The sequence below is a fragment of the Eptesicus fuscus genome, chromosome 1 (assembly GCF_027574615.1).
Source record: "Eptesicus fuscus isolate TK198812 chromosome 1, DD_ASM_mEF_20220401, whole genome shotgun sequence".
NCBI classification, from domain to species: Eukaryota; Metazoa; Chordata; class Mammalia; order Chiroptera; family Vespertilionidae; genus Eptesicus; species Eptesicus fuscus.
In genome coordinates, this window is record NC_072473.1 from 75,738,474 (window position 1) to 75,760,989 (window position 22,516).

General features: G+C 38.0%; 1 protein-coding gene across 1 annotated transcript in view; it reads left to right on the forward strand.

Moving 5' to 3' along the window:
* Nucleotides 1-3,349: 3,349 nt before the first annotated feature.
* RNF128 (ring finger protein 128) overlaps nt 3,350-22,516 on the forward strand; it is a 137,613-nt gene continuing 118,446 nt past the window's right edge. Inside the window, exon 1 of the mRNA XM_008156329.3 lies at nt 3,350-3,755. Coding sequence (XP_008154551.1) covers nt 3,350-3,755 — 406 coding nt within the window. The remainder of the gene's footprint in view (nt 3,756-22,516) is intronic.

A 22,516-nucleotide genomic window follows, 5' to 3' on the forward strand; every position in this document is an offset into this window, starting at 1 on the left:
TGAAGATTATTTTTAGTTGAAATTCTTTATTGTTTAAAGTAACATGAGTCTCCTTTTTCCCCCATTGACCTCTCCCTGGCTGCTCCCACCACCCAGCACATGCCCTTACCCCTACTGTCTGTGTCCATTGGTTATGCTCATATGTATGCATACAAGTCCTTTGGTTGATCTCTTACCCCCTCCTCCTCCCCTGCTTTCCCTCTTAGTTTGGACAGTCTGTTCAATGCTTCTATGTCTCTGGCTCTATTTTTGTTCATTAGTTTATATTGTTCATTATATTCCACAAATGAGTGATATTTATCTTTCTCAGACTGGCTTATTTTGCTTAGCAAAATGCTCTCCAGGTCCATCTATGCTGTTGCAAATGGTAAGAGTTCCTTCTTTTTTCACAGCAGCATAGTATTCCATTGTGTAGATGTACCACAGTTTTCTAATCCAGTCATCTGCTGATGGGCATTTAGGCCGTTTCCAAATCTTAGCTAGTGTAAATGGTGCTGCTATGAACATAGGGGTGCATATATCCTTTCTGTCTGGCTTTTCTGATTTCTTGAGGTATATTCCTATAAGTGGGATTACTGGGTCAAATGGGAGTTCCATTTTTAATTTTTTCAGGAAACACCATACTGTTTTCCACAGTGGCTGCACCAATCTGCATTCTAACCAGCAGTGCATGAGGGTAGCTTTTTCTCTGCATGCTCTCCAGCACTTGTCATTTGTTGATTTGTTGATGATAGCCATTCTGACAGGTGTGAAATAATACCGCATTGTCATTTTGATTTGCATCTCTTGGATGATTAGTGACTTTGAGCATGTTTTCATATGTCTATTGGTCTTCTGTATGTCCTCTTTAGAAAAGTGTCTATTTAGGTCCTTTGCCCATTTTTTGATTGATTGTTTATCTCCCTTCTGTTAAGTTGTATCAGTTCCTTGTAAATTTTGGAGATTAAACCTTTATCGGAGATGACATTGGCAAATATGTTCTCCCATGAAGTGGGCTTTTTTGTTGTTTTGTTGATGATTTCTTTTGCTGTGCAGAAGCTTTTTATTTTGATGTAGTTTCACTTGTTTATTTTCTCCTTAGTTTCCATTAATATGAAGATTTGAAACTAGTGTGTTAATATTATTTAACCAAATATGACTTCTAGTGGATTTAACTAACTCCTCACTAATCTGTTTTTAAACTATTTCAGGAAAAAAAGTCTCCTTTAGAAACAATTTAGTAATGTAGAAAAAGGTTAAATCAAATTTCTAGGACTTTGCTAATTATTTGCATTTTGAATGCTGATGTTGAGTTTATCACAGATGTCTATTAGCAATCAGCAAATTATTGGTTTCAACAATAATAACACTTCTGTTTTCCATTTTATAGGGTTTTCTGTTTGTTTGTTTTGGGGTTTTTTTTGTTTGTTTTTTGGTCTAGTGAATACAGACTATATTATGAGTTTTAATATCAAAATGGTAATGCTAATAGCAAAATAATAAACTATTTGCATTTGTTCTTTAATAGACCATAAGCTAATACACAAGACCTTTAAACTTTACAGTTCAAGTTCGTGAATAATTATTGAATGATTACTATGTGCAAAGTGCCACTATGCCTGGCCGTTGTGGCTCAGTGGTTGAGCGTTGACCCATGGACCAAGAGGTCGCCAGTTCGATTCCAAGTAAGGGCACATGCCAGGGTTGGGGACTCAATGCCCAGTAGGGACGTGCAGGAGGCAGCTGATCCATGTTTCTCATCGATGTTTCTATCTCTCTCCTTCTCCCTTCCGCTCTCTCTAAAATCAATTTTAAAAAGAGTAAAAATAAAATTTAAATTAAAAAAAAATAATTTTAAAAGTGCCACTAATACCAGGTACCGTAGGGGAGTAGATACACAGATACATAATTGGCAGCTATAATATATTTGAAAGGTTTATATTTGTATTGTGCTTCTGTTGGGGTTTATTCATTAGGTTCAAGTGTAGATTCCTTGAACTCCTCACCGCTGCTGAGTAGTGTTAACTTTTTGTTTCCAACTGCAGGATCCATTCCAAAGTTAATATCTCAGATGCCTAAGAACAGACAGGAAGCAAGAGGAAGAAATAGTCCCAATGATCATCTCTTTCAACAATGTCTCCTATTTTCCTATTTTTTTTCCTGTCCCCTTGACTTTAGTATTCTTCCTGATTCCAGACTACTTTCCTTGGACTTCAGACTACCATTGTGCCTGCCCTCCTTTTGACCTGGTGTCTTTCTGCTTCTGTGACAGCCTAATGCCTGCTTGTCTAGTTTGCTAACTCTTGACCCAATCAGACTTCTGATATCTCTGTTTGTTTTCTTGTTAATTTATCTACTCCTTCACCAGCCCTTGGCACACATTGAAATCTCCCTACCACAGCAACTTGCCAAGAGCAGTTGACCCCATAACAATGTCCAAGTGCTGTGAGTGTCCAATGATTCCTGGTTTAAAAAAAAGAGCTTACAATAAAGGAAGCACTGAAATAAATAAATATGTCTATGCATTTAAAATAAATAGAATTTAAAATTCTAAATGTCAAAAATTAAATATTGAATGACCTTGTTAGAGTATAACACATGGAACATAAAAATTAATGGAATGCAGCAACTCATAAGTATCTATCAATCAACAAATATTTGAGTGCCTACCATGGATAAGGCACTTTACTTGAAAGTAAAGGATCTTTGCTACTGAAATATGTTTACTTTTCAATGAATAAACAATGTGGCAGAAGATATACCTTGGGGAACCTATTAAAAAATATTCCAAAAAGAAATAAAAGGGGAAAGGGTTGTAAAATCCAATTCCACTAATGCCCTAGCAATTAAAATTGTGGATCTTAACTTACTTCTGGCTAAACTGGTTGATAGCATATTTCAGCAGGGCTTGGAAAACCAGTTTGGTGTTTTAGATATTCTGAGAGAGGTGACTTTCAGACTTGTCACATGGGATTCCCAAGAGTCCAGTTCCTCGTTCCAATCCACTCCATGTTTATGAAAGTGCATTAGCTGGAACAGTAGGGGGGGAAATGTCAGTGCAGGAAGTCATCCAACCCTGATAAGTTGACATGTAGAATAAAGTTGATGGTGTTATTTATTACTAAGGTAGTCTTGGTGAAGGGTTACGTGTGTGTACAGTTGGAGGAGGGGCAGGCAAAAGGGAATGTAGATAAGTAAAGTGAAATAGAGCTGATGTATTCAGAGCTTATGTTGCCTGAGGTGAGATCAGTTACCTGCTTGCAACTGAAATTTCAAACTTCTGCTTAGCGGGGAACTGCGTGAACAAATGGTGACTGATAGTTGGAAATATCAGCAGACATCTTAAATTTTATGCTCAAATGAACAAGCAATGAACCAGGAGAATAAGTCCAGTTGGTTTCGGCTGCTTGTAATTTTTACCTTTTTATTTAAAATCACAGCATCCTTTCCAGTGAACGCCTATGTGACTGTGCATTATTACAATGAAACCAGCAACTATACTACAACAGATACGTGTGAATGTGGTGTTTACGGCTTAGCCTCACCAGTAGCTAATGCGATGGGGGCGGTGGGCATCCCCAAGAACAATAACTACCAAGCTTGTGACTACAACACTGAGTTTACTAATACCGAGAAGCCTTGGATTGCACTGATAGAAAGAGGTAATTGTACATTTTCAGAAAAAATTCAAATAGCAAGCAGAAGAAATGCTGATGCTGTTGTGATTTACAACGTTCCAGAGACTGGCAACCAGACGATACAGATGGCAAATTTCGGTAAGTAATAATACATAGGTTCCACAAAAGAGGTAATGTCTTTGTTTATCGTAAAATGGTATTTCCATCTAGAATTACTCTTGATCTGGCAATGAAGGTATAAAACAATTTTACTTTAATTTTTCTTGCCTGGCACTACTTGAAATTGACTATTACTCGATATTTGTAATTAATTTGGTCTAAGGACAAAAGCAATTCATGAAGTAGATCCTATTTTCTTTCACAGTTTTTTTAAGCTGTATTAGTTTTCTCAGTGTGTATTATATAATTGTGTTTTAATAATATGTGCATTTACCTCTAAAGCTTAAAGAAATCAAATATTTTTTTATTTGTTAATTTGTACTTTTCAGTTTGGTTCAGTTTCTTATGCAAAAAGAGCTATATGTATTTAGGTATGCTATGGCTGCAAAATGGACTCATTATTATGATTAAACAATAGCTTATTGTAAGTGTGAAAAATGTTTACATAAATGCGAATTTGATTGCTGTATACAAGTGAGACCTGAATCTGTTTGTGGGAATAATACATATAAAACTACTCTATAAGAAACATTATACATTGAAAAGGGTATGGCAGAAATAGGATAACTGTATAATTCACATCTAAAGTAAAGGTTTCCCTTATAAATATTTACTTATGACTTCTTAAGTATATATAATCACCAATTTATTAACTTTATAAAGGGATTTGCTTCTGAGAATGACTATTTTTTTTATTTTGTAAAAAAAAAAGCCACATTCCAAATAAATGATTTTTAAACCACTGAAGAAGTAGACTTCTGACCCAAGTTTTTAATACTGTGGGTGGGTATGGATATTTTTGACCCCAGACTTGTAATAATACCAAACAAGGTAAGAGTTGACAAAACATAACATCAGAATAATTGGTGTTCTCCCTGCCAAATTTGGCCTCTGAAAAAACTAATGTAAATTAAAGAGGTGTCAGAATTATAAAAATGAAAATCAAATTTCTGTTAAAACTAGTAGAAGGGTTGGACCATTCCAGGTTGTACATATATAATATAATTAAGTACTAATGTTTGAAAAACAAGCTGATTATTTTATTGGGTATTGAAAAACCAAGTGAAGTGGTCTTTCAGTGGTACAAAATTATTATAAATGTACAAAACTCTACTTGACACCTTTGTAACATATCCTAGACATTGCCAAAAGTCAGTCACTTTATTTTTAAGAGCACTTCATAAATATTCCCTGTGTGTTCTTATATTTTTATGTGACTTTTATTTTGTAGAAATAAATGAGGCAGCTTTCTGATGAAAATTAGAAATTAAACCTGTTCTAAGGAACCTACTTATGTTTCAACTTCTAAGATTCTGAGTACTCTAGGTTTCCTTTTCCATGGACAATCACATTCTGCTTGTTCACTCCCTGGACATTTTTAAAGTATAAAACGTATGAAACTAAATGGTAGTACTGTTTTCAAAACTTGCTTTGCAACATGCAGTACAGGCCAACATCTAGTGGAATGTAGGTACTCAGCAACTGAATTTAAAAGATTTACCAAAGGTCGCTTACAGTAAATCTTGCCAAAAGGCATGTAAACAGTCATTTGAATATATGGCTCTGAGCCGACTTTAAAAAACATAGAAGTTACATTTATCATTCAATATATACCTCCTACATAATCAAGAATATGTGATCAAAACTTTTTTTTTTTTAACTATGGAATTGCCCGTTTTAAAATGAACACATTGAAAAAATAGTATAATCATAGTAATTACAATAGTTAATATGTATTACCATTTATTATATGCCAGGCACTGTTCTGGGGCCTTTATTTTACTTAATGAATATTGATATTTAACATTGGATGATCTCAACCCCAAAGGATTAAAATTGTAAGGTTAGTGTTTTGCACTAATAACACCTGTTCACCAGTGTGTCATTGCAGTTCTTCCTTCTCAGAAATTTCCCTTATATAGAAACTATTATATGATGCAGTTGACAAACATAGGCAAACAAGTGTGGAAAACTATGATCAGCCTCTAGGACAGCAATTTTTCAACCGGTGTGCTGCAAGCACTTTTAAAACATGCAATACCTGACTATTTAGTCAGGGGCACTGACCTCTTTTCCCTTAGATTGTCAAATAAAAAAATTACAACAACCAACCAACAATCCACTGTGAATGAATCAAAATTAAAGCTATTTCAGTGTGATGAAGGCCTGGGGCTGAGGGGGGGGGCTAGAAAGGGTCAATGCGGGGAAAGGGGCATCTGTAATACTTGCAACAATAAAGATTTAAAAAATATAGTTATTTTTTGGTATGCCACAAAATTTTAGTAATTAGCTTATGTGTGTCATGAGATGAAAAAGGTTGAAAATCACTGCTCTAGGCCATTAAAGATTGAGTCATTTTATATCATAAGCCAAATTTTTGTTTGTTTTTGCTGTCTTTTCATTAGTGTTTCTTTCGGTTCAGGCACAGAGGGTGGAGCAACAACTCCTCCTCCTACAAAAGCTCATGCCTTCACATTCCATCACCTTATCTTTTATCACTCCTAAAAACCACCTTTTCAGAAAACCACACTCCAGCCCCTGAGGGCTGTGCCATCTTTTCATATTTCTTTGGTTCCCCCACCTTTTAATTCCTTCAGTCCCGTTTTTCTATGCTAGCTAGGCCTTATTAGCTTTTCCACAATGTTCCTTTTTGCTTCTTACTGATGGCAATTCCCTTCAATGAGAGACCACTAGGAAAAGACCTGTACTTGAAAATGTTGAGTTTATTACTTATTGCAACAAAGGGTGAATGTATAAGAAGGGAAACTATGAAGTGTCTCAATAAAAGGGTGATAGAAATGACTTACAGGATTTGATCTTGCTTTACATGATTTGGGGGAGAGTTTAAGGAAGCAGGCATTTGAACAGCCATCCTATTTTTGCTCAAGACTGAGTACTTTAAGTGCTAAAACCAGGAAATCCTTGGGAAAACCAGGCTGAGTTGGTCACTCTAGCTGGCTTTGTTCTAGACTTGGATGCTGACAGGAAGTGAGGATAATTCACTGATCAGATTTCTAAATAAATCTTATATGTAAGTATGGAAGACTAACCCTAAGCTAAAGCTATCTATATATATAAAGAGCCACAGTCTGTAATGTTCAAAATGACCGAAGGGATGACCAAACGCCAGGCTGTGCATGCAGCAGCCTCGGGTGGGTGGGGACTGGTGAGCAGGCTGAACTGCTGACCTGTCAGAGAGAGACAAAGGCGGGGCTCTCTCTCTTCAGGCCTCACCAGCATCCAAGCATCTCTCTCTCTCTGAGAGGTCAGCAGGTCAGCCCATTTGCCAGCAGCCTGGGGCAGCTGCTGATCAGTCCCGCCTCTCTAATCAGGCCTGGAGATAAGCCTGGAGACACTGACTGGCATAGAAACTGACCAATCAGAACCAAAACTGGGTGAACTGCGAGGAGCCAATAGCTGCCTAGGAGGCAGAGCTTTTGACACTGACTGGCATAGACACCAATCAATCAGAACCTAATCCGGGTGAACTGTGAAGACAGAACCTAAGGTTGGGATTGAGGAGGGGTTTTAAGGGCAACAGCTGTTTGGTGTAAGGTGTAAGAAAGTGGTTCAATTTTTTAGTGACCAGTTTGGCAGTATAGTGCATATGGCCAGCTATCAGTCCAGATATAGGGATTATGTATTTTTGTCTGCCAAGAGCATCTCCTCCTGCTGAAAAAGCCCCCCCCCCATTTAAGCAATCCTATCCTATATAATCTATCTATACTAATAAAAGGATACTATGCTAATTAGACCTAGTTGACCAGCCATCTTCTGGATGTCCGACTTCCTTCTGGACAAATCCATGGTTATGGTGGCCAAGGCAGAGGCAGTTGGGGGCAATCAAGCCGGCAGGGCAGGGCAGTTGGGGGTGAGATCAGGCCAGCAAGGGGTTAGGGGCACTCAGGCCAGCCGGGGAGGGCTGTTGGGGGTGAGATTAGGCCTGCAGGAGAGGGCAGTTAGGAGCAATCAGGCAGATAGGCAGAGGTAGCTTGGGGCAATCAGGCAGGCAGGCAGAGTGGTTAAGGGCGATCAGGCAGGCAGGCAGGTGATCAGTTAGTAGTCAGTGGTCCCCGATTGCGAGAGGGATGTCCCTTATTGGAGAGGGTGCTGGCTGGGCTGAGGGAACCCCCGCCCCCGTGCACAAATTTTGTGCACCAGGCCACTAGTAATTAATAAAGAAGCAACAGTCACTCATGTTAGCCAGGATGGCAGATGTTGGTCATTTTTGTGGTTTGGACACTGTTCATATTTTGACTGTATTCAAACATGATAATTGGAGTGGTTTTGTTTTTGCCTTGATCTATCACGGTCATGGAATGACCTTTTCTCATGTTGATATTCTGTGAAATTGTTTATGTTCAACAAGAAAATACCAAGGCCAGATTGATTGTGCCAGGCCAGGTCCCAGATGTCAGAGGCTACATGTCTCTTTCTCACTGACAGTGCATTATGCTCATGCCTTTACTGTTGTACAAATATATTTTCTCCCCCGACTTTATATTTCTGTGCATCTCTATCCCCTGTATGCTGCTTTCAAGGACCCAAGCAAGTCTAAGCAATGCTTCTGCACCCTTTGTTTCTCATGCTTTCATGTTGAGGAGACACACTGTCCTTACTCCTCTGCCCAGTCTATTTACATTTTCCCTATTAGGAGTATTCTCTTTCTGAATGGGGGAAGTTCAATTGGAGAAGAGCTCCCACTGAGAAGGAATAGTCTATAGCCTGGTACTTGGAGGTAAACCTTTAAATCAAAGTTTCCCAATTTGCAGTGTGTTTTGACTTAGCATTTTTATGGGGTTGGAAATATAAGGATATGCTTATGGTATCCTTAAGTAGCCATGTAACTTAACAATCCTTTTCAAATGCTTCAGAAACATTCATCCAATTCTGTCCCAGGTATGCAAGAAAAGTCAGGACTACTCAGTTATTAAAGCAGAAAATTTGGAGCAAGTTTAGAGCAAGTTTATCGCTTGCTGAGCAAACAGGTTTTGAAAGTTAAATATGCAGTTAAATAGGTAAATTTCTTTAAGAAATACTTAAATTTGAATGTAATTTACTTCAGCAAAGTCAGTAATTTGAGAGAGATAAAATGGTTCTTACGTTTTTATCATTTTAACTGTATCCAATGAAGTGAGATTTGCAGCATTTCAGGATCCCCAAAACTCACCATTCCAAAGTAATTAAGTACATGGAAAGGAAGAGTTTAATCAGAGAAGCAAACTCACATGTTTTCGGGGAAAATTTTTCTAGAAATGAGAGGGGAAATTTTAAAAAATAGTATATAAATGAAGTGAAAAGATTAAAAACTTCAATAAGGCTTAGGCTCAGATATACATATAAAGAAGAACTTAATTCAAAGAAATCAACCAGTTCTACTTCAAATGATCTCAAATATGTATAGATGTATCCATCTCCAAAACTTCATCCTCAGATATCTGCAGTAACTTCCTAATTGATCTCCCTATTTCTCTCATACCCTTCCAAGCCCACTCTACACTGAAACCAAGTGGCTGTTTAGAAGTAATAAATCACACACTTTAAAATATGTCAGTGGCTTCTCATAGCACTTAGAGCAAATGAAAACTCCTTTCCATGCCCTTACCCATCTATGAATCACCTAGCTTCTGCCTACCACTCTGACCTCAGCTCTTCACACCTCCCCACACACTTACTATGCTATATATATATATGCATATACTAGTATGTACTAGTATATATACACATGCATGTGTATGTATATGTACATATATATATAATAGTCAACTTGTGTTTTATTATTTTTTAATATTTTTATTGATTTTTTAGAGAGAGGAAGAAACATCAATGTGAAAGAGAAACATCAATTGATTGCCTCCCATACACACCCCAACCAAGGACTGAATCAGCTACCTGGGCATGGGCCCTGACCAGCAATCAAACCGGTGACCTTTTGGTGCACAGAACGATGCTCAACCAACTGAACCACATGGGCCAGGGCAACTTGTGTTTTATTTTTAACATTAACACACTTATTCTGTAGCTTTCTTTTGCCACTCAACAGTAGGAATTGGAGTTATTACCCTGTCAATAGATTTACATTTAGATCTAATTCGTTCTTTTAAATACTGCATAATATTTCATTGTGTGTATACACACATAATTTATTTACCCACTCCCCTATAAATGAACATTTGGGTTGTTTTTATTTCCATTCTTTTGTACATACTATTTCAATGAACATAATTATGGCTGATAACTAAGTAAGCTATTGATATTGACTTTGCATTATTGATGTTAATTTTACATCTGACCACCTTGTTGAACTATTAATTTTGTTTGTCCATTGATTCTCTGAATTTTCATGATAAATCACAATTTTCTCTACAAAGTTTTACCTCATTTTTTATATTGATTGTACCTCTTAATTCTATCCAGTGGTTTTATTCTCATGCCTTGGGGTCCAGTAGTGTAATAGTGTATATCGTTGACGTGTTCCTGACTTTACTAAGAAAAATGTTCCAACTGGTCTACATTAGTGTGTTGCTTGATAGAAGTTTCTAGGAGGTACTCTTTATCAAGTTTCATGACTTCAGTAAGGCTTTGGAATCTTGTTATTATTACTAGCAAGCTAGAATATAAATACATATATAGCTAGAATATAAATATATATATATATATGTATATATGTATGTATGTAGATCAACATATAAATACAGTCATCTCCAGCATAACAGCAAGAATATGTTCTGAGAAATGTGTTCTTAGGTGATTTCATCATTGTGCGAACATCATAGAGTATACTTACACAAACCTAGCTGGTATAGCCTATTATACACCTAAGCCTATTGTTCTTAGGCTGGGACCACCATTGTAAATGCAGTCCATAGTTGACAGACATGTTGTTATGTGGCACATGACTATATACATATACATTATATTATTACAGCATATAATTCAAAGGGGGAATCCAATGATTTATTGTCATTTTAGGAGAAATAATAAAGTGAAATAGAGAAACAATAGTTTAAAAGGACAGTTTTTTGTTTGTTTTTAGATATAGTTTTATTATTGCCCTGAATAAAAGGATTAAAAACATATTCATTGTTTATACGTATGATTTCAACTTGAGTGCCAAGTTGTAATACACTAACAAAATTTAAAAGCATCTTAAAAATTAGAAAAATTGGAGTGGCTGAGGAGAGGTCAATGAGGGGGCGAGGAGGAGACATACGTAATACTAATAAAGAATTTTACAAAAACCAAAATTATTGGTTATAAAAACAAGATAAAGTGCCATAGTAAAGAGTAATGAATAGTAAATGTAGAGAAAAATATAAAATAGAAAAACATGGGCAAGAAGACAGATTTATAAGCAAAATATGTGTTAATTTTATTTCTCAATTATAGTTTACATTCAGTATCATTTTGTATTAGTTTCAGGTGTACAGCACAGTGGTTAGGCAATCATATACTTTACAAACTGTTTCCCCTAGTATTTCCAGTACCCACCTTGCACCAGATATAGTTATTACAATATTATTGACTATATTCCCTATGTTGTACTTTACATCCCTGTGACTATTTTGCAACTATCGATTTGTACTACTTAATCCCTTTACCTTTTTCACCCAGGCCCTCTGGCAACCATCAGTCTGTTCTCTGTGTCTATGACTCTGTTTCTGTTTTGTTTGCTCGTTTATATTGTTCTTAGATTCCACATTAGTGAAATCATATGGTATTTATTTTTCTCTGATTGACTTATTTCACTTGACATAATACACTCTAGGTCTATCTGTACTGTCATAAATGGTAAGATTTTATTCTTTTTATGTCCAAGTAATATTTTATTGTATGTATCACACCATTTTTTATCCACTCATCTATTGATGGGCACTTGGGGTGCTTCCATATCTTGCCTATTGTAAATAATGCTGCAATAAACATGGGCGTATAAATATCCTTTCTTTTTAGTGTTTTAGGTTTCTTCAGATATATATCCAGAAGTGGAATTTTTGGGTCACAAGGCAGTTCCATTTTTCATAGTGGCTGCACCAATCTGCATTCCCATCACAGTGCATGAGGATTCCCATTTCTCCACATCCTCACCAACATAAATTTCTGGATTTATTGATAGTAGCCATTCTGACAGATGTGAGGCGACATCTCATTGGGGTTTTAATTTGCAATTCTCTGGTGATTAGTGACATTGAGCATCTTTTCATATGTCTATTGGCCATCTGTATGTTCTCTTTGAAGAAGTATCTATTCAGGTCCTGTGCCCATTTTTTTAAATTGGATTGTTTGTTTGTTTGTTTGATGTTGAGTTGTATGAGTTCTTTATAAATTTTGGATATTAACCCCTTACTGGAGGTATCATTGGCAAATATGTTCTCCCATTCAGTGCATAACCTTTTCATTTTGTCGATGTTTTGTGTGGGGTTTTTTGGTTTGTTTGTTTTTTGTTTCTTTTGCTGTGCAAATCTTTTTAGTTTTATGTAGTCCTGTTTGTTTATATTTTCTTTTGTTTTCCTTGCCTGAGGAGATATATCAGGAAAAAATATTCATAAGCAAAATATTTGACAATCATACCACAATGTAAATAAAAATGACAGTTATTTTAAGAACTGGTATGATCATGAGATGCACTAACAAGTATATAACATGTTAGGTCTGGAAAATACATCAGCTATGCTTGAAATTTATGAAACTCTACAAACGTCACAACCTTTAATATAATGTGGCTTACAATAATAAGATTTTAGTACTGCTCTCTCATACATTCACAAAAGTCTCCAAGTGCTGTCTTTCGACTCTCTCTCCCCCATTCAGACACATACATACATCTTTGCATAAGAGTTTATATTTTTATAAGGAAGTCAAATATATAGTGCTTCTAGATTCTGGTATCCATAAAAACCAAACTGAGTACATATAGTTTGAGTTCTTTCAAGTACGTTTTATCTCACTTTCTCCATCTTAAAATAAATGTTTTGTGGGAGTTCAAACACATGCTTTTTGTTCATTAATATGTTTTTTGCTTAACTTTTGGCCTCTTCCTCCTGAAATTTTAAGGCTTTATATATTACGTTGTAATTTGCTGCCAGGACATTGATTTCCCCCAAAATTGTTGTTAGTTAATTATCAGGAAGGAATATGCATGTGTTCGTGTGTGTGTGTGTGTGTGTGTGTGTGTGTGTGTGTGTGTGTGCGCGCGCGCGCGCGCGTGCGTAAATACAAAAAAATGCCTGAGCAGGATTGTATAAAACAGACTAGTTTCTCTTAAATACTCTCTCCCATTCTTTATATCAAGTATTGGTTTCTAAGTCCTCTTACCCCAGCTACCTCTCTTCATTATGCAAGCCTATCTTCCCTAGGCAGCAAGGACTTCATTTAAATAAATTATATCCATTTACATCTAAACTTTCAAATCTCATGTCCTGCTCATTTAGGGAATTGTTAGCTATGCAGGAACTACTCTGATAAAGTGTACCAGGTGGGACTTTATTTGCTGCACCTGGAAACAACATGCCACTCGAACAAACCCAAATTCTAACTAATGATACTATCAGGACTTTTGACAGAACTGTGGAACAGTGAAGTTGGAGAAACGATATTTCAGAGCATTACTCTTCACATCAAACAACAATCTATTCCACCTGTGCTCAGAACCTGCCATGACCACATACACGTTTAGCAATATAATATTAGTTAATAGCTTTTAGATTTTTAGATGTATATCATATTTTATCCAAATTGTAATAATATATATTCTCCGTATGCCCTTCTAATGATGTCACCATGCAATGAAAGTGGACAAATAAATTAGTCTCTGGCAATAATCATTACATTGACATCTACTCAGTGGAAAGTAAAGATAGAAGAAAATGAAAATTTGCTAATTCACTTGCTTTCAATTTCAATTTTAAAATGACTGTCTCTTAGTTTCATTATTCCTAATAATCAGAGCTCTTTTTTAAATTTTATTTTTCAATTACAGTTTGCATTCAATATTATTTTATATTGGTTTCAGGTGCACAGAATAGCGGTTAGACAATCATATACTTTACAAAGTAACCCCCTGATATTTCAAATACCCACCTGGCACTGTACATAAATGTTACAATAATATTGACTCTATTCCCTATGCTGTACTTTACGTTTCCATGACTATTTTGTAATCACCAATTTGTAGTTCTTAATCCCTTCACCATCTTCACCCAACCTCGAACCTCTCTGGCAACCATCAGTCTGATCATAGATCTTTTTCTTTCAGTATTGCACCTAATTCCTATTAAAATCTATTTTCCTTACTCTTTATGAAAGTAACTAGAGATATTCATGCACTGCGGGGGGGGGGGTTCCCCTCAGCCCAGCCTGTACCCTCTTACAGTCTGGGACCCCTCACTCCTTACCGCCCGCCTGCACCAGAGGTGGGAGAAGCTCCTGCCACCACCTCTGTGCTAGCCAGCCATGAGCCCAGTTTCTGGCTGAGTGACGCTTCCCCTATGGGAGCACACTGACCACCAGGGAGCAGTTCCTGCATTGAGTGTCTGCCCCCTGGTGAACAGTGGGCATCATAGCTACCGATTGTTCTGCCCTTCGGTCGATTTGCATATTAGACTTTTATTATACATGATTGTTATTAGTAAGCATTCTATTAGCTATGTGCCAAGTATTCTTCTAAGTATAATCATTTCAACAACTCCATGAGGTACATAGTGTTAATACCCCCATCCTATATAATAAAAGCCTACTATGCTAAGTGTCTAGTCGGCCAGTCGGCCATTCAATCAATCAAAGTGTAATATGCTAATGATATGTTAAGGCCACTCAACCGCTCGCTATGACATGCTCTGACCACCAGGGGGCAGATGCTCTGACTGGTAGGTTAGCTTGCTGCTGGGGTCCAGCCTATTGGGACTGAGCAAGATGGGCCAGACATGCCCTGGAGCCCTCCTGCAGTCCCTCCCTGGCTGGCCAACCTCCTGGGCCCTTCCCTGGGCCCAATTATGCACCAGTGGGGTCCCTCGGCCTGGCCTTTGCCCTCTCTCAATCCAGGACCCCTTGGGGGATGTCAGAGAGTCAGTTTTGGCCCTACGGCAGAACAACTGGTCGCTATGATGCACACTGACCACCAGGGGACAGACGTTCAACTCAGGAGCTGACCCCTGGTGGTCAATGCACTCCCATAGGGGGAGCACTGCTCAGCCAGAAGCCAGGCTCATGGCTGCTGAGCACAGTGGTGGTGACGGGAACCTCTCCTGCCTCCACGACAGTGCTAAGGATGTCTGACTGCCGGCTTAGGTCCACTCCCCATGGGCTGGCAGTTGGACATCCCAGGGGGCTCCCAGACTGCAAGAGGGCACAGTCCAGGCTGAAGGCCCCACCAGGGCATAAATTTCATGCACCAGGCCTCTAGTTTATATATAAGATAACTGGGGCATAGAGAGGTTGATTAACTTCCCATGGATATATAGCTAGTAGGCTGTAAAGCTAGAATTTAAACCCTAATATCCTGACTTGAGAGTTTGTGCTCTTAATCAGCACATGACACCACCTCTCTAGTGAGCATATACTATGCAAGGTACTGTCCAAAAACGATTTAAAAATGATAAAGGTCCTCAAGAAGGAAAGTATAGTAGGGAAAACCAATATCTATGCAACTAGTTGAAGACAGAATGTGAAAAGCACTACCATAAAAGTGTTAAGGTTACTGGATCTGAAGAAATTAAGGAATTCCAGGGTGTTGGAAGGGTCATCAACATGGACGTTAAAGTTATAGAAGACGATAGCAGAGAAATCAAAGATCAGCATTTGGAGAGTTACAAGGCAGGCAATCAGAAAGTAGAGTATTTCTGTTAAGATTTCAGAAGCTGGGAAGATCAGAATGTCAATAATGTCCAGAGTACAGCCATGGCAGTGGGGTGCCTAAAGAGGAGTGGGGGCAAAAATCCCTGAAGTTGAGGCCAGAATGTTAGATGCTTAAAGAACTTAGGGTGAAGAGGATGACTGTGATCCAAATGACAAACGCTTCATGTATGTGGAGGAGTAACTAGGAGGTTGTGTATGACCAAACAGGAAGAAAAGAAATAGAAGGTGGTAAAACCAAATGCCATGAGTCTCTTGACTGCCATGAGTCTCCAAGAAGCAGGGATTGTTTTTGCACGAGGGTGATGGGAAGGTGGTCTGGAAACAATCATGTGGGAGGAGACCCCTTATAAACTTAAAATACATGGTGTACAGAAGGATGAACTGCCTCTATTGAAAATAACTGAGGAGTAAGTGGTGTCCTCATGAGTAAGATGGATCAGGAATGGTAAAGAAATATCATAAGCCTTAGTATAATCCTCACTGAAGATGAGATAATTTTACCAGTTAAGCATTGTGTCATGTAACCAGAGAGCTAGAAGACAGTGGAAACTTTTGGGAGGGGATCAGTGGAAGAAGAAAGTAATAAGCAGTAATATGAAGAGAGGAACACAGAAATGAATATTAACCAAATCAGCTTCCCTTTAGGGCCATAACAAAGGATGACATTAATGTGAGACCAGGGAGCATTAATGTCAATATTTCCAACTAAATTCTGGAACAAAGTTGTCTCAGACAAGTACTGAAGTGCATTCAAAACATGAGGGGATTGTTCATGAAAGAGCAGGCACTCTTTATTTTTTCCCATCACCATTTATCTCCTCTATGCCCTCTTCCACCTCCATTCACTCACCTGCCTCCCAGTAATCGCCACACTGTTGTCCGTGTCTGTGAGTTCTTTTTCCTTCTTTTTTTGCTCAATGCCTCCACCCCCAACATCATCCCCCCCTCCACCCCCCACCCTTGCGAGCTGTCTGCCTAAGAGCAGGCACTCTTAAATGAGCTGAGAAGGGCAGAGATGAATAGGGTAGAGATGAAAATATGAAAGAATATAGAACAGCGGGGTCCTAGAGCTGTGGTTGTAGATTATAAGGGTGAAGGAGGGGCATATAATCTTTGAGCAGGTAGGAGAAGTACACTAGAAGGTAATTGGTGCTGAAAAACTAAACCAGCCCTAGGTTCCAAATGGTGCTGCTTTAAATTCTTAAATTTGGCGGAAGTTGGGGCTTGTGTTGAGTGCTACCTATGTATCTGGAGCATGTTGCATAAAAATATGAAATTATAAAGGAAGCACATAAAAAATTTGGGGCCATTTTAATTAAGTGTTCTGATAAATGATGCTTCTTATGAGTAATGCTAATCATCTATCTCTGCATTGAGGAGATTCAGATTTTAGTGAAAACTGGTAGAAACTTAGTCAAGGGCTTAGGATGTCAAAATTGCAATCACTAAATGCCTAGATGCCCTGAATTACAGAATTGAATTAAATCCAATCTCCATTTACTTGTATATATTTTTAGCTTTTAAATGAAAAATGTAAATTGGGTTATTTTCCTCAAAGTCGTCATTTCAGCAGAGGAGGAGGCAGAGGAGTGTAGAATCAAGTCAAATGGGATGTTTGACATTATTTTAGCTCTAAAAGTGTCTACATGGACCAAATAACCATTTGTCAAAATAATTTTCCAGTGATTATTTGTAGTAGCCTCATCTAATCTAATAATAGACAAACATGCAAATTGACCGCACCTTCGCTACACCTAAGCCACGCCCACCAGCCAAGCCACGCCCACCAACCAATCAGGACGAGTATGCAAATTGCCCCAACAAAGATGGCGGCTAATTTGCATATCAAGACAGTGTTGAAAGAAGCCAAGAGCTGCAAAGGTGAGTAAAGCTTCGAAGAAGCAAGCAAGCCAGGGGGGCGGGGGGAGGAGAAGGGAGGAGCGAAGTCAGGGCCGTAGGCGAAGGGAAACGAAGGCGGGCTGGAGGAGAAGGCGGGGCGGGCGGCAAGGGCGGAACGGAGGCGGGGCCGGGGCCGAAGGGAAACGTGGGCAGGCTGGAGGAGAAGGCGGGGCCGGTGACAAGGGCGGGGCGGGGGCGGGGCCGGGGGCGAAGGGAAACACGGTCCGGCTGGAGGAGAAGGCAGGGCCGGTGACAAGGGTGGGGCGGAGGCGGGGCCGGGGGTGAAGGGAAACGCGGTCTGGCTGGAGGAGAAGGCAGGGCCGGTGACAAGGGCGGGGCGGGGGCGGGGCCGGGGGTGAAGGGAAACGCGGTCTGGCTGGAGGAGAAGGCAGGGCCGGTGACAAGGGCGGGGCGGGGGCGGGGCCGGGGGTGAAGGGAAACGCGGGCAGGCCGGAGGAGAAGGCGAGGCGGGCGGCAAGGGTGGGGCGGAGGCGGGGCCGGGGGCGAAGGGAAACGCGGGCGGGCCGGAGGAGAAGGCGAGGCGGGCGGCAAGGGAGGAACGGAGGCAGGGTAGAGTGCAGCAGGAAATCCCATTGCAGGAATTTTCCTGCAACGGGAAAGCTAGTATAGGATATAACCAGCGTCTTAATGCACAGTAACTTAGGTACAGTAGAATTAGTTGCAGTTAGAGGTCACAGTGGTTAATTCTTAGAAATTTAGTATCATTCCAACCATACAGGAAAATGCTTTTAGAAAATTAGTCTTATCAAAAAGTCAGGATATACCAAAATGGCCATATTTGCCAAAGGGCTTTGTAGAGAATTCTTGAAACAGAACTCAGATGGAGAGAGAGGTAAGTTGGATTTTGGCTAAAGGGAGACAGTAGTTTCTCGGACCATCTCACAAAGAATGCATCCTTTCTCTCCTGAAAACTTTAGCCTTTTGGCTCAATAAAGCTTAAACAGGTCTAAATAGAAACACTAGGGCTCTAACCTGTTGCATATTACCACATGTTACCTCACTCACCTGGGATACAAGAGGTGAGGTTAAACCCTTGGGGATAAAGCCCTGGAGTGCTATTCTTGTTTACATATCCATAACTTGGGCCAAGGGAAATTGTGCAGTCTGTGACTAGGAGTTAAGTTCTTAGGGAGAGCAAGCTCTGACTGACAAGTGGGTTTTCTAACATGGAAACAAAATAATACATAAAAATGTGGGTGGTTTTTGTTTTTTGTTTTTTTCATCTAAAAAGCAAGTGTTTACTTATTCATTCAATAAATATTTACTGAGGGCCAATTATTTGTCCTGTCTCCCCAAGTTTTACATTTCCTAATTCTCTGAGCCTTCGAGTATACAATATGGGTTCTATGAGAAGTAGTAATTCGTAGTAGTGATTTAGGTATGGGTTTTGTAGGGAGACAGACCTAAATTTGAATGCTAGATCTACTATCTGTTTTCTACCTGTGTGACCTTGGGAAAAAGTTATTTAACCTTTCTGAATTCCAGTCTTTTCATCCCAGTTGTCTCTTCTATAGAGTACAAATACTATAGTACATGTTGCCTGCTCTATAGCACACTAAAAATGGTAATATTAAGAAGATGCTGATGAAGTCATCCCCTGTCTTGGCTTATTTTCCTTCTTCGCCTATCCATGTCTTTTTCTCACTTTAAAATCTTGGGCAAAATTTATTTCCTGTTAGAAGCTTTTATTGACTAACAGTTTACCATGCTCTCTCCTTTACTTGGCATCTATTCAACACTTATAAACATAGTTTAGGTCATGTTAATTTGCTCTTTGCTTATTTTTGTGTATTCTTGTGTATACATTTGTGTCTTTCCTGGATTCCTAATTATCATTGACTAATAGATTCATAGACTAAACATTAAAAATATAAATCTTCCATGTACTTCAGGAATTTAACTAAAATACTGTCTGGTGGCCATCAATTTACTTACTGGGTACTTTCAGTGACAGAGCCATTCAGTTCATTGCTGAATATCCTGTTTTTAGAAATTTATTTTTCAAACTCATTGTTCCTAGCTGTGTCCTCTTAAACAATATAGGACAGTAGATTATTAATTACATGAAGTTGTCTTCTATCTACTTTATATCATCCATTCAATTTTCAATCAGTGTTCTTGACTTTTTTGCTTTTTACTAATGGTAGAGTTTTAATTTCATTGTTTCTTACCACTAAAATATATGATTTTTTCTGTTAACCAAGAGGGGTCATTTCCTTAGCTTCCTAAGAATGACTACTTTTTATGTCTTAGAGAAGGATTGGGGAGCCAGTCACCTGTGTCCCAGGAATTCCCCTGCCCAACAATGTCCTCATGCCTGTGATATATTACCTGAAATTTCATCCATCATTAAAGCAACATTTATTTGTGTTTTAAAATCTATAGGATCTTTGAGTCCCTGTTTAAAAGGCACATGGTCCTGGGAAAGGTAACATCTTAACTTTGACAACTGATACCATAACAGGAATTAATTTGTTGGCAGTGACTTGAGTACAAACTAGCAGTTAGGATGAGTTGTAACCTGGAAGCAGTATTATACTGCTGGAGATCCAGGGACCTTGTTTCATTCATCTTAGTATACACAGCACTTAGCAGAGTGACTGATTAGCACTAGGCCCTCATTGATGAATAAATCAATGAATGTGCATGAAAGGGGAGAATATTCTCTCCCAAAAAAATATTACCTACTTCACAATTCTATCTATAGCCAATAAAGTGTGGTAACATCAGAAATACCAATATTCCTCAGCTTTATGACAGCTTTGCTGGCTATTAACTGTGTTTTGTTTTGTTTTTAATCTCTATCACCTCTCCCTGAAGCTATTTGGTGTCTTACCTTCAGCTGGCAGTTGGGGACATGACTTCTTTGTTAGGATGCTTCTATATAAAGCTCTGGCAATAGGAGCTGCCTAGATTTCCAGCTATGATTCACACACCTACACAGAGTGCTTACACCCACACAGGGTCAGGGAGTGAAGGAATAAAATTCTAGTTCATATTTTGTTTCCCTGCACAATATTGTGAAATTAACATTACTCTTTCACTTATTTATATAAGCTATTGTAGATGTAGTGATTTGCATCATACTATGTGAATTTAAGTAAAGTATAATAAAAATCTCTTTAATTCTCACCAGTGTTTAATTTAAGTTAAAGATGTGGGGTTGGTACTTAGAGGAGTGGGGAGATGATTAACTGCCTTCAGAGAATAGAAAATCTTTTTAGGCAGTACATAAAAGCAACTATTTTCCTGCAAACAGTCTTTGCCTATTCATTAAAAGATATCCAGCATTGGTTCTTTCTGGCATGATTTTAGTAGCAATTCACTTGTTATTGCAGTACTTGAAAATACTAAAGCTGTATTTTGTTAAAACTTTAAGAGGAAAGCCTATCTGACAGGAAATGTCTGAAATATAGAAGGGTATTTTTAAAAGTAATTTTTCAGACATATACAGTAATATAATCAAAGTTCACTAAATATAGAAATCTGCTGCAAAGAACAATGTAAATGATTTTAATTAATAGTCCAATTGCTTTTATGTAAATTAATATTTCCTAAGGCACTAGAAATTTTTTTTCCATTTTACAAGGTAACTAATCCCAGTGCAGAACTTACATACACCATGAATTTCCTTTAATCATAGAATGAGTCCTGGCCTTTCTCTAAAATAATGAAATATTACAACATTCCAGAATCCCAATTATAAAACTGGCCAACTTTAAGGAAGTGAATTTAGTAAAGTTTTACTCTATTTGCAAAATAATTTCATAATGAAAGTAGAGTTCTGTTTTCTTTATTCTGTATGTTTGGACTGTACTTCTGGCAATGTTAAATCTGGAAGAATATCCACATTGTTCATTTGTGAAAATTGTTTAAACTTTTGGATATCCTATTGATACTTCTCTGAAATAAACAGATGTGTCAGCCCATTGATCCTCACTCTATGAATACTTAAAATGTTAGAACAGCAGTAAATATTGACAAAATGTCTCCTTCAAGCATTAATACTTTAGAAATCTGTTACTTTAGGCTTCCATTTAACTGATCTATGCCCTTAATCTGTAATTACATTTTTAAAACATGAAGTTGTGGTGTTGTGTGGGTTTTATTTGACATTCACCTGACATATTTTTATACTATAACTTCTTGTGGGAATATTTCCATTTCGTTATGATGAGATCTGGGAGATTTTTGTAATGTCTTCTCAAATCACTTTATTTTTTTAATTTCTTTATTGATTAAAGTATTACATATGTATCCTTATTCCCCCATTACTCCCCCATCACTTTAAAGAAAATATTACTTATACTAGAATGGTAATTCAACTTCTTTGCCTTCAGCCAAACAAAATGGCAAAAACAAAAAATCCACTTCCCTAAATTTACTTTCAGATAAATGTAATTACTACATAGATTGTATTCTGATTTCTGAGAAGCTAAACAGAAGAGTACAATGTTCTACTGAAATATGAAAAAAGTAGATAATCCAAAATCCATTATTAATATGTTTGCTTTCCTGTCCTTGTGTCAGGTTCATCCATGTTTGAAATAACATTAATGTCCACAACAAAAGGAAAACAGTGAAGATTAATACACACCAAAAGGCAAATTTCTAGTGCCCCAAGCATTGCTTTTGTGCCTGTTACTATTTATTTTGTTAATGGTATAAGCAGTTGAGGACAATGTTTGAGAAAACTCAGAGAACAATGATTTAATTGAGGATATTGACTTAAATAAGTCCAGAAGAATTTTAGTTTGATAAAATGAAAATCTTTTTTTTATCCAAGGAATAAGAAAAGCTGATGTTGGTGCCTTTGTGAGAAATTCATAAAGAAAATAGCCAGCTATATTCTGGCAAGTTCTAGTTTTTGAGTGCCAGTTGACTGCGGAGAGTAGAAACAATAGGCTCTAAGATTCTGTTATTTCATAATTTGCTTCTTCTGAAACTATACGCAAGAATACGTGGTC